Raw genomic sequence first — 12435 nt, 5'->3', positions numbered from 1 at the left:
TCACCTGCCTGCCTGCCTAGTGCCCTCAACTGCCCTCCCCTGCCATCCTGGTTACCCCCAATGGCCCTCCCCTGCTGACCTGATCTTGCCCCCAACTGCCATCCCCTGCCAACCTGATCTCGCCCCTAATTACTCTTCCCTGCTGGCCTGATTGCTCCTAACTGCCTCTGCCTCGGCCCCCACCACCATGGCTTTGTCAGGAAGGAAGTTGGATGTCTGGAAGATAGCCGGTGAACCCGGTCTAATTAGCATATTATCCTTTTAGTAGTATAGATATATTATACAGGATAGGATTGCTTAAATGGGAGGGAAAAGCCTTTTTCAGCAGGACATAATACATAAACCCTATATCTGGACTGATAGCCAGGCATATGCACTACAGTGCCAAATCAGTTATTAAAAAATTGAACCATTTTCTTACACCTTATACCAAATAGCTGCTGCCCTTAGAACCCCTCCTCAGCCCCCACCTTAGGTTCTGCCTTTGCAGTTCACCCAGATTAGGTTCGGATTGGTCGGTTTCTATGCCAGTCAGCATCAAAAGCTCTGCCTCCTAGGCAGCCATTGGCTCCTCGCAGTTCACCCAGATTAGGTTCTAATTGGTCAGTTTCCATGCCAGTCAGCGTAAAAAGCTCTCCTCCTAGGTAGCCACTGGCTCCACTGGGAAATCCAGAACGGCCTGCCTTCACATTGGTGCCAACCCTTCAGTCATGCTCCCAGTCCCCTACCAGGTGTATCTCTGGCCACTCTGAGAAGCAATACCTCAGATTTGTGCTGATGGCAATTTTGAATTCTCATCCCTGACCTAACCTTCTTACAGTGCGAGCTCTGTGAAGGTAAGTATTTGTCTTGTTCATTCTTAGTTCACTCATAGGCTTTATCTGTGTCTATGCATCTATGTTAGCACCGCATGGTGAGAATCAAATGGTCGTTTCAGTCATTGCCTTTTTATATATATAGAGATTTCTTCTAATTCATTTCCTTTCAATGTGTGCATGAATCCATGTACCAGGACACTAGTATGAGATAAAATGGCTGGAAGACAAAACTCCGTAATGCCCCATCCCCACTCCAATCAGGTCTTTCCTCCCCCAGCACTGCCACGCCTCCCCATGATTCAGCAACTAAAAGTTTAACCCTAGCCGGGACCAGTTTGGCTCAATGGATAGAGCGTCGGCTTGGGGACTGAAGGGTCCCAGGTTCGATTCCGGTCAAGGGCATGTACCTTGGTTGCGGGCAGATCCCCGGTAGGAGGTGTGCAAGAGGCAGCTGGTCGATGACTCTCTCTCATCGATGTTTCTAACTCTCTATCTCTCTCCCTTCCTCTCTATACAAAATCAATAAAATATATATTTTTAAAAAATAATAAAATAAATAAATTAATTAATTAATTAATTAATTAATTTTAAAAAAGTTTAACCTTAGCACAGGAGGGGCACCCATTCCCAGAGAGACTATAACCTACCAGCTAGTGAACAGTTCGACTATCACCACCACTGCTAACATCCTTGTTATGAATGTGAAACTGAGGCTTTTGGAAGCAAAGGTACTTTTCCCAATGGAAATTGGAGTAGGATCACTGACAGTGACAGCATCCACTTACAACTTGTCCTTTCTCAGAGCACAGAGAAGCAGGCTTCCTCTAAGCTCTCTTAGCGATATTACAAAACACAAACATTTCTCATGAGAGAGAAGACATAACAACTTGAGTAAGAATACTCCAGCTTGTGTGCCTTTCCCTCAGCAGGTGAACCACAGGAGAAGGAAGAAATCAGGCCTTGGGAGGCCCTGCTTCAAGCTGACACTTCATTTTCCAGATGGAGGGAGGATGTTCACTAAAAACTAGCCAATACTCAGCTCACCCCGGCCAACCCTGGCTTCCAGAACAGGAGCTCCCAAGGACTCACAGAGTCCAGTTCTCTTCTACACACACAGGGTCACGCTGCTTTGCTCCTCACTTACTCCACTCTCTCTACCTCTCACCGACCAATATGCACACTGTATTTCACTGGTTCTAAGATGTGTTTGGCTCACATTTTAGCACCTGTAAAATTCTAACCCAGCTATAAAGCCTGTCTTAGGTCTTTGTACTCTGCAATGATGGGAATAATTTACTCAAGAACCTAATTAATTATTAATGAAAAAGCTCTGTTTGCCTCTCTAAAGAGTACTTATTCAATTCTCTTAAAGAGAAGACTAATTTTCCAGCTGAAGTTTGTAATAAAGATAGAAAAACAACATCAGTTAAGTTTTGCTACCATTCTGAAACAGACAATTTTTTAAAGTACATTTTCATTAATATAAAGAACAGGTGCCAAAAATAAACTAACTATATTTTAGGTAGATCTAAATGGAGTGGCAAAGAGCCAAGTCACTTAACTGTCTATGTCACATTTTCTTCATCTGAACTAGTACCTATATTAACTAAGCTGTTATGACATTAAATACTATCTATTCATTACTCATAATATATTTAATTTTTTTAAAAATCACAAAACAGTGTGCAACTTATAATCCAATTTATGTAAAACTAAAATAAGTAATATACCTTGTTTTTGGATATGATGTTTATAAAGATAAACACTAAGCCTTTACCTTATATGTGACCTTTATGGGGTTGTCTTGAGGGAACAGGCAAAAGGAAGATTACTGGGAAATATTAATTTTTACTTCAAATATTTTGGTATCACTTGACTTTTTAAGTTATAAATTATTTCTATAGCAAAAAAAAAAAAAAAAAAAAAAAATCCAAAAGGCATGTACTAAAAAGAAAACAGGGTGTTGTAACACATGGCGACACACACAAAGGAAGAAAGCCTTAAAGCTAAAGTTCTATGTCACTTAATGTCGCACACAGATTGAAAGGAGCTAAGTATGAAGGATATCCTTCAAGAACCGTGCCAACTATAATAAATCTTCAATAACAATCATTTAAATCTTCACTAATTCAATTTTGAATAAGCCATTATACTACTACAAAAAGTTTTCTAAGTAAGTTTATAATAGAAATAAAGATCAAAAGGTTTAATTTATTTAAATGGTTCATTTGGAATAAGTTATTATCTATTGTTCAAAAATAAATAAATAAAATGTATGCAGTGCCTCAAAGCTGATGAATGCCTCAACCCTCACAACAGCTCCACAGGCCCTGTCTCCCTGATTCCCATTTTACAAACCAGTAAGTGATGTGACATGGACCATATACATAAATAAGGGTGAAGATTTCCCATCCTATGCTCTTCCTCGACGCTGTCATAATGTCTTCCCAATGCCCGTAATTAGAAGTGATGCTTGTCCATTTAGTAAGAAATAGGATAGAATTAGGACTCAACTTGGCAAAAGCTGAGAGCCATTACTTTTGTTTCACAAATATATGAAAATAACAAATGCATTTACTTTTCCAATTGCTATGAAAGAAAAACTTCATTAAGACAGGCATTTCTTGAGGGCCTGGGGTGGGACGGAGGGGGAAAGGGGAGTGGAGGCCGGAGGTGGGATGGAGGGGGGCAATACTTTTAATAATAAAGATTTTTTTAAAAAGACATGCCTTCTCCTGAATAAACTTGGATTACTGGAGCTTTGTTTTATTTTATTTTAAACTAATAATCTACATCCATTTATCCTCTCATCAAATATTTATTGAGTTCTTAGTATGTATGTGACAACTTCTTTACAAAATTCTAGGGTAATCTGCTTTCGATGATAAATTCCTTTCTTTTCAGTGCCTGATTTTTTTTCGCCAGCAATACTTACTTTACCATCAAATAACATTCTAACTAGCCCTTTAATATCTATATTACAATACTGAAACATGTAACCCTACATACCCAGCTTATACTTACGAGAGTGGTGATCACTTTTCGATGACTGAGAACTAGCATTCTCTTCTGGGAGTCTCACAAAAATAAACGTTTTATCTTGTACTGAGACAGGGATTGTTGGATCACCTGAGATACTCAGCTCTGCATCAAATTTTGGAAATTGGCGTTTTGAGATTCTAAAAATAGGTAAAATAGTACACCAAGAACTTTAATATCCAAAAATGTACCTTTATATATAAAACCAGAGATAATGTCATTACAATAATTAATATTTGCTAACAGGCTACTCATTTACCCGTTATAAATAAGTAAATGAATTTTTAAAATAGAACTGGCCAGGCCATAATGTTACATTCAGCAATCCGTACCCACCCCTAGCAAATTAAAAGCATTAGAAAAAATCGTCAGGGAGTTCACTAAGCGCCATTCTGAGAACTTGATCTACGTTTCTCCAAAAGAACCACCCAAGGTAGGTACAGCCTCATTTTGCACGTGAGCAACATGAGACTTAGTCCGCTGCAGTGGGTTGTCCAGGGCCACAGAGCTAGTTAGCAAGGGAGCTTGGCAGCCTACTTGGGCCTATTTGGCCCCATATCCTTGTCTATTTGAATTAGCTTGGACTCTTTGGAATCTTATCCTTACATTTACTCTTTCTTTTCCCCTTTCTTCTGTGTATATCATATATGAGTGGCCTCATTTTCCCAGTTGAACCAAGTATCCACAACTTCTCTTTACTTCTATTCTATCCCTATCTCTTTTTAATTCTTATATTTCCTAAGACTAGCAAATTATATCAGAAAATAGAGAAAAGGGAAGGCTGACATCATAGAGTCTTCCCTGGGTTATTTGGAAGATGACTGACTCCCTGTGACCTAACGCCAGCCTGGCTGTCAAAGGCAATGGTATCCTACTGCGTCATCTTCAACCTGCCCAACAGAGTTGGAAGGAAGAAAGCAGAGGGAAGAAGGCTGGCCCTGCTGGAAATATCCCAGATTTAATTTCTGGGGGATTGAAAATCACCACAAATTTCCTATTTTGCTTCTGACCCGGGACATGTAATATATTTCTATCTCAATATATTTCTATCTGGTATCACTGGGATTATATTGAATAAATATCTGTTGATGATTTAAAAATAGGTAAAATAGTACACCAAGAACTTTAATATCCAAAAATGTACCTTTATATATAAAACCAGAGATAATGTCATTACAATAATTAATAGAAATGATGAAAGGCGCACAACTCAGCCTAAATGGTATTAAAGAGGTTAATATTGCCGAAACCGGTTTGGCTCAGTGAATACAGCGTCAGCATGCAGACTAAAGGGTCCCAGGTTCGATTCCAGTCAGGAGCATGTATCTTGGTTGCGGGCACATCTCTGGTAGGGGGTGTGCAGGAGGCAACTGGTTGATGTTTCTATTTCATCGATGTTTCTAGCTCTCTATCTCTCTCCCTTCCTCTCTGTGAAAAATCAATAAAATATATTTTTTTTAAAGAAAGAGGTTAATAAATGACATTCCTAAATTTCAGATAAAACTGAGTTGAAATCTAATGTGCTTTAGATTTTCCTAAGATTTTTAGACTTAAAAATGACCAATCATCAACCAACATCCCCAAAATGAGCAGAAATGTTATAAGAAAGAATACTACCCATCCTCCCTAACAGGTTTGGCTCAGTGGATATGGCATTGGCCTGCAGACTAACGGGTCCCAGGTTCTATCTGGTTAACGTGCCCAGGTTGAGCGCTCGATCCCCAGTAGGTGGCATGCAGGAGATAGCTGGTCAATGATTTTCTCTCATCACTTATGTTTCTCTCTCTCTATCCCTCTCCCTTCCTCTCTGAAATAAAAATATATTTTAAAAAAGAATATAACACATCCAATTGCATATTTTTCATAATCCCATATAATAAAAGGCTAATATGCAAACTGACCGAATGGCAGAATGACTGGTCGCTATTACACGCACTGACCACCAGGGGAAAGACGTTCAAAGCAGGAGCTGTCCCGTGGTGATCAGTGCACTCCCACACTCAGCAAGAAGCCAGGCTCATGGCTGACAAGTGTAGCAGTGGTGGCGGGAGCCTCTCCCATCTCCACAGCAGTGCTAAGGGTGTCTGACTGACAGCTTAGGCCCACTCCCTGCTCCCCAGAGGTGCGGGCCTGAGCCATCAGTTGGACATCCCCCAAGGGCACAAGCTGGGCTGAGAGACCCCACCCCCTCTAAGTGCACAAATTTTGTGCACTGGGCCTCCAGTGTTTTAATATAAACCTACATCATCTACCCTTTTCCTATCAATTCTTCCTCTATCCAACCCAGGGTAGACAGGGGTATGGAGAAAGTAGGTTTTAATATTCTAGTTTTTACTGATCCCCAACCAAGGAAATGTTCAAGCAATAAAAATAAAAAAATAAAAAAATAAAAAAAACCACCTTATAAAAGAAAGTCAAAACAAAGATAAATCTTGGCCCATGAATAAACCCATCTCTCAATGATCTGAGTTCCCATATCATCCACTACAGAAGACCACTCTAAACACTTATGCAAAGACTATGAGAGAATAAGGGTTCTTTTCTGTTTTAAGGAGAGGAATATGCCATGGATGCCACCAAAATTCAAGGAGGAATAAAATGCCTTATTCATTTTTTTGCTTTGACCTGAGGTCTCTTGCAAAAACTATGGGAAATCTTTCCCCAAATTCTCCCTTGAACTCTAATAAACTCGTTTCTAAGTCTCTGTTCCCCTTGGGCTCATTCTAGTCACTAAGACTGATGTAACTTTTTGTTTTTAATCCTCACACGAGGAATGAAGATATTTTTTCCCATTAATTATTAGAGAAAGTGGAAAGGACAGAGTGGGGACAGGGAGAGGAGAGAGAGAAACATTGACATACTTGAGACACATTATTTGGTTGCCTCCCACTAGCACCCCTACTGGGGCTGGGGGTTGAATCTGCAACTGAGGTATATGCCCTTAACCAGCATTGAACCCGAGACCCTATAGTCCACAGGCCAACGCTCTAACCAATGAGCAAGATTGTCCAGGGCAAGACTGATGTAACTTTAATTCACATGTACTCTCTGAAATCACATTCACTCTTAAATTTTATTACTGGGCCAGTAATGAAAAACTATTGCCTTTGTTTTTCTAATTATGGGGGAAAGGTATATGTATATATCTGAAGGATAGGATAGGTTTGCTAAAAGGGCATAATAAATGTACTATCATTAATTCAAAAGCTAATATGGCCCTAACTGGTTTGGCTCAATGCATAGAGCATCGGCCCACAGACTGAAGGGCCCTGAGTTTGATTCCTGTCAAGGGCAGGTACCTCAGTTGCAGATTTGATCCCTGTATGGGAAGCAACCAACCAATTAATGTGTCTCTCTCACATTGATGTTTCTCTCTCTCACCCCCTCTCTTCTACTCTCTCTAAAAAATACACGGAAAAAATATCCTTGGGTGAGAATTAACAAAAAAAAAGCTAACATGTAATTTTTTTTTTTATTAAATATATTTTATTGACTTTTTACAGAGAGGAAGAGAGGGGGATAGAGAGTTAGAAACATCGATGAGAGAGAATCATTGATCAGCTGCCTCTTGCACACCCCCCACTGGGGATGTGCCCGCAACCAAGGTACATGCTCTTGACCGGAATCGAACCTGGGACCTTTCAGTCTGCAGACCGACCCTCTATCCACTGAGCCAAACCTGTTTCGGCTAATATGTATTTTTTAACCTTTTATTTCTAACATAAGAAAGAAAAAAAGGAAAATGTTAGTTATATTATACCTTGTAGCATTGTCCACAATTAGCTCAGATTCTGTTCTATGGTTTGTCTTTAGTTCGATAGCACAATTCCTTGGCTTAAGAGTATCAAAAAGATCTTGCAGTAAGTTGCCAGGCTCAATGCTGGGTAGCTGTCTAATATCACCTAAAAGGGGAGGTGGGGGGGAAGAATAGATATAGTTTTTAGGTAACCGTGATCCTGAAATGTAGGAATTATTTTTATTTTGCCCTACTGATATATTCCATATATATAAAGACTTACTCTAACTGAAAAAAATAAATAAATAAAGCCCTTCCCCAAAAATATTTGTTTAAAGTGACTTGAGAACATTAAGTCTTTAAAAATATTCCACATACAAAAATACCATTCAGATTAAACAATAGAAGATAAAAATAGCAATAACTCATCAAGGTAAAATCTGTGTCAAACTTCTTTCCTACCTATAATCACAGGCCAACTGTGTAAAGACATATATTTTGGCCAACATGTGAAGAAAAGAAACAGACCTGAGATAGCTGTTATTTATTCAATCTTGCTCAATGTCTTACTAAACATGAAAGAATCTATGGTCTCAAACGAATAAAATAAACATAAAATACAAAATAAACAAACCAAATGCATTTGCTAACAGATAAATTCTAGTAATGTAATGATGATATTTTTCTCTATTAAATATCTTTTTACTTTAAACAAACCAGTCAACCATAGAGATAAGAAAAACTACTTTCTAGGGGAAAGATGGGAGAATGTTCAAACCTTTAATAGAATCAACAGTTTATAAAATATCCTCAAATACATAAAAATATTACTTATACAGAATTTGACTCTCACACAGTAATTCTATTTCTTTTTCCATTAAATCAGACAGTCTATAGGACAGTATACACAATAGAACCTAACTGAATCTCGCCAGAAATGGAAAGGACTTAAGAGGCTGGTGAGGTCTAATTTGCACTATTAGCTTAAAAATAATAAAATTACTTTTAAGAGGTCTATACTTCAGACATTTTATTACTTCCAAATAAATAGACATCCTTATTTTCTTTGGATCTGTGACATTTTTACCATTTTTATAGTCATCGTTTAGGTGATCAGCAGTGACCCTTCATATCTATTTCATTCATATCCCAGCATGCTAATTCCCTGGCTAACATGAAGAACCTGCCAAACTGCTAGAGAGAGTGGTCAAACTGAACACAGTGCAGCTTCAGTATGGGCTTTGACCAAAGACTTCCACCTGTAGGATAAGATATTAGAGCAGTGAATTGTATAAACCGCCACTTATCCACAATCTGTGTACTAAGCAATTAGAAATCCAGCAATATTTTAACTTACCGAGGATAATAAGCTTAGAAAGTTTGGAGTGCTCAAGCAATAAATTTAAGACAGATTTGAAGATTCCTACAGATACCAAACTCCCTTCATCCACCACCAGAACTCTCACTGAAGAAAATCTCCATGGGTTATTCTCGCAGTTGTCCTCGTTCATTGTTTTCTTCCAAAAATAGAAGCTGTAACTGACCTACAAGTAAAGTATTGCATTTCTTAAGTTCAGGTTATAAAATTTATCCTCCCCCAAAATAAAATTTTTAAACATGTAACTTGAAAACAAAACTCTTAAATTGGAGGGGGTGGGTAAAGCATGTAGATAGAGTAACATAGGAAAAAGGCTAAATAGAGAACACAAAAGTTATAGAGGTGAATAGAGAGATCAAATAAATCTAAAAACAAAAAAATGATCAAATAATTTTTAAAAGTGCTTGCTAAAAACTACTTGGTAGGTGTAACAGGCTTTGTATATGTCACTATCCCACTGCAAAAATTTCACCCCTCCCCTTACTACTTTTGGCCAGGGAGAGCTCTCTATGGCCTTTTCCATTCCCAAATACAAGCCTTCTCCTGGCCTGAGCTACCCAGTCACTTAGGTCCGCCTCTTCCCCCAATGGTAACACTCCATCCTGGAAACAAAGTGCTGTCTTCCCAGCCTACCACTTTTTCTTAACATTTTAAAAAAACCACCACCGCCCTAACTGGTTTGGCTCAATGGATAGAACTTTGGCCTTTGGGCTGAAGGGTCCCAGGTTCGATCCCAGTCAAAGGCATGTACCTCGGTTGCGGGCACATCCCCAGTAAGGAATGTGCAGGAGGCAGCTGATCGATGTTTCTCTTTCATTGATGTTTCTCTTTAATTGATGTTTCTAACTCTCTATCCCTTTCCCTTCCTCCCTGTAAAAAAATCAATAAAATATATTTTTTAAAATAAAAAATAAAAATAAAAAACCACCAACAACTAAAAACAATTTATTACAGAGGTAATAATATTCACTATTTTAAAAATACAGTTAAGTAGCCGGGACCGGTTTGGCTCAATGGATAGAGCGTCGGCTTGGGGACTGAAGGGTCCCGGGTTCGATTCCGGTCAGGGGCATGTACCTTGGTTGCGGGCATATCCCCAGTAGGAGGTGTGCAAGAGGCAGCTGATCAATGACTCTCTCATTGATGTTTCTAACTCTCTATCTCTCTCCCTTCCTCTCTGTATAAAAATCAATAAAATATATTTTTTAAAAAAATACAGTTAAGTAAATATCTGTAACATTGCAGCCAGATAATCTTAAATAGGTTGGTCTCTATCATTCCAAAAACATTTCTATATTGTAAGTTCAGTACACATATATTGTATATAAAGGTTTTTTAAATGGTTACACATAATTTTTAAATTTTTATTTTCAACTACAGTGTACATTCAATATTATTCTGTATTAATTTCAGGTGACAGCACAGTGGTTAGATAATCACGTACTTTAGAAAGTGTTGCCCTAATATTTCAACAAGTACCTGTCTGGCATCATAATATGACAATATTACTGACTTGTTCCCTATGCTGAGCTTTACATCCTTGTAATTATTTTGTAACCAGTAGTTTATTTAAGTTTCCTACTGCAACTATATTCAATATGTCTATTAAGCAAAAGCATTCATATTTCCCACACATCATCATGAAAAAATGAAAACTAAATTAATTAAACAAAGTCTGTCTTTCAGGCAAATGTTTCCTCTCGAGAAGAAACGTAAAAGGTTTTACCTGGCATAGAGTGTAAGCGTGAAAACCAGTCTTCTGTCTCAGCAAGCCCGCGGCTTTCCCCGTAGGTGCCGTAAGTAACACTTCTATAGCCTTGTCCGCCTTTGGCGGCTTTTGCTGGGTAAAGGTAACCCACTCTTCTGGTACATCCTGGTCTTGTTCAAAGTCTTCACAAGCTTTCTTGACTTCTCTTTTTTCCAACAGCTCCCTCTGCCTAAAAAGATGGCTCACAATTGTGGTCTTCCCACATCCGCCTTTCCCGCTGATGACGGTCACAGCGTTGGAGCAGACCATCTCCAAAGCAGCCACCTGGTCCTGGTCCAGCTGATCGTCGGGTATTTCGGCATTACCTTCATCTTCACCATCATCCCAGATATGGTCACCACTGTCCTGGGTGCTGGCCTCAGAAGTTTCTAAGGTTTCATCGGGCTTACTTTCATTTAATGGATCGCCCCTTCTTGAATCCTCAGGTTTTTGGGTACGAATAGACGCGAGCACCTTTTTGACATCGACATGCAAACACCACGGAGGCCTCTGCATCAGGTCGCCTATGGAAGAGGCAATGCTTTTCTCAGCCTGGTAAAGGTCATAAAGGAAGACACGGCCCTTCTCATAGCTCACCACGTTGATATCCTTCAAAAAGTCCAGACACTCCCAAACATCATAAAGAGACATCTGATTTGACACCTGAGAAGCTAAGTCAGGTCCTTCCACATACGTGTGCCCATGCTCTCTACACAGCTGCTTCAGCTTAGAATATAGTTTCAACCCATTCTTCTGCACATCAGTCATCAGCAGGAGGAGAGACGGGCACTGACAAAATGCTGTCCAACTTGCCTCACATTGCAAAAGCTTCAGCTCCCTGTAGGTGATCTTTAAGAAAATAAAGTTCAAGCTGCTTTATAAAAATGGTACATGTTCATGAGTAGTATTAAAATTACAGTAAAAACAATGTTATTTGTTAATAAGTTTTTAAGTACCAGAAGACATGTATTTCAACTAAGTTTGGAGGAAAAAATCTCTGTACCTAATATATCACTAATTTTTTGTTGACTGTCCTGTGATTGGAGCTCTATATAATTTTTAAATTAAAAATATTTTCTCAAAGCAATACACATAATTTTAATAGTTAAATAACACCATGAGATTTATCACTAAAAAGAGGAATCCCCTGCCTTACCCTTCCCATGCCTTCTAATACCACCACCTTCAACACTTTGTTTTTTTCTCCTGGAATTTATCTCCACATTTCTAAGTAGTGTTTATACTGTTCCTTAATTTTATTTTAAATTTATTGGGTGGTATTGGTTAATTATATAGGTTTCAGGTCTATAATTCTATAAACATCGTCTACATATTATGCAGTGTGTCTATCACTTAAAGTCAGGTCTTCCATCACCATATATTTGACCCTCTTTATCCTTTCCTACTTCCCTCTCCCCCATATTAATTCCGTATTATGGAAAGTCTTTCACTACAGAAGATCTCTCTCTCTTTCTCTCTCATATGCTTCTCCCCTTCTCATTTTTGAAAAAAGTTACAGTATACATTTTGTTAATCAATTTGGGTTAAATCAGTGGAAAAAAGATTCAAATACGTAACTTGATGTCCCATGATTATATTCCTTCCTAGATTACGTTATGTGAAGTTAATGATTACCTCATTTCCTTGGTTTCTTTTATATATATATATTTTTTTAATTAATTAATTTATTTATTTTTTATTTCAGAGAGGAAGGGAA

At 38.5% G+C, this 12435-nt stretch overlaps 1 protein-coding gene across 4 annotated transcripts in view; it reads right to left on the bottom strand.

The window, feature by feature from the left end:
* Window positions 1-12435, bottom strand: part of HELB (DNA helicase B) — a 42795-nt gene that overhangs the window by 18483 nt on the left and 11877 nt on the right. For all 4 annotated transcript variants that reach the window (XM_045588223.1, XM_036455361.2, XM_036455360.2 and 1 more), the window contains exons 4-7: window positions 10698-11567; window positions 8951-9137; window positions 7618-7759; window positions 3843-3997 (exon numbers count right to left, since the gene is read on the bottom strand). In XM_045588223.1, the coding sequence (XP_045444179.1) occupies window positions 3843-3997; window positions 7618-7759; window positions 8951-9137; window positions 10698-11567 (1354 nt within the window). The remainder of the gene's footprint in view (window positions 1-3842; window positions 3998-7617; window positions 7760-8950; window positions 9138-10697; window positions 11568-12435) is intronic.

The sequence above is a fragment of the Pipistrellus kuhlii genome, unplaced genomic scaffold (assembly GCF_014108245.1).
Source record: "Pipistrellus kuhlii isolate mPipKuh1 unplaced genomic scaffold, mPipKuh1.p scaffold_m20_p_3, whole genome shotgun sequence".
NCBI lineage: Eukaryota > Metazoa > Chordata > Mammalia > Chiroptera > Vespertilionidae > Pipistrellus > Pipistrellus kuhlii.
The sequence above is the reverse complement of the archived record's forward strand: the minus strand, read 5'-3'. Positions and strand labels throughout refer to the sequence as shown.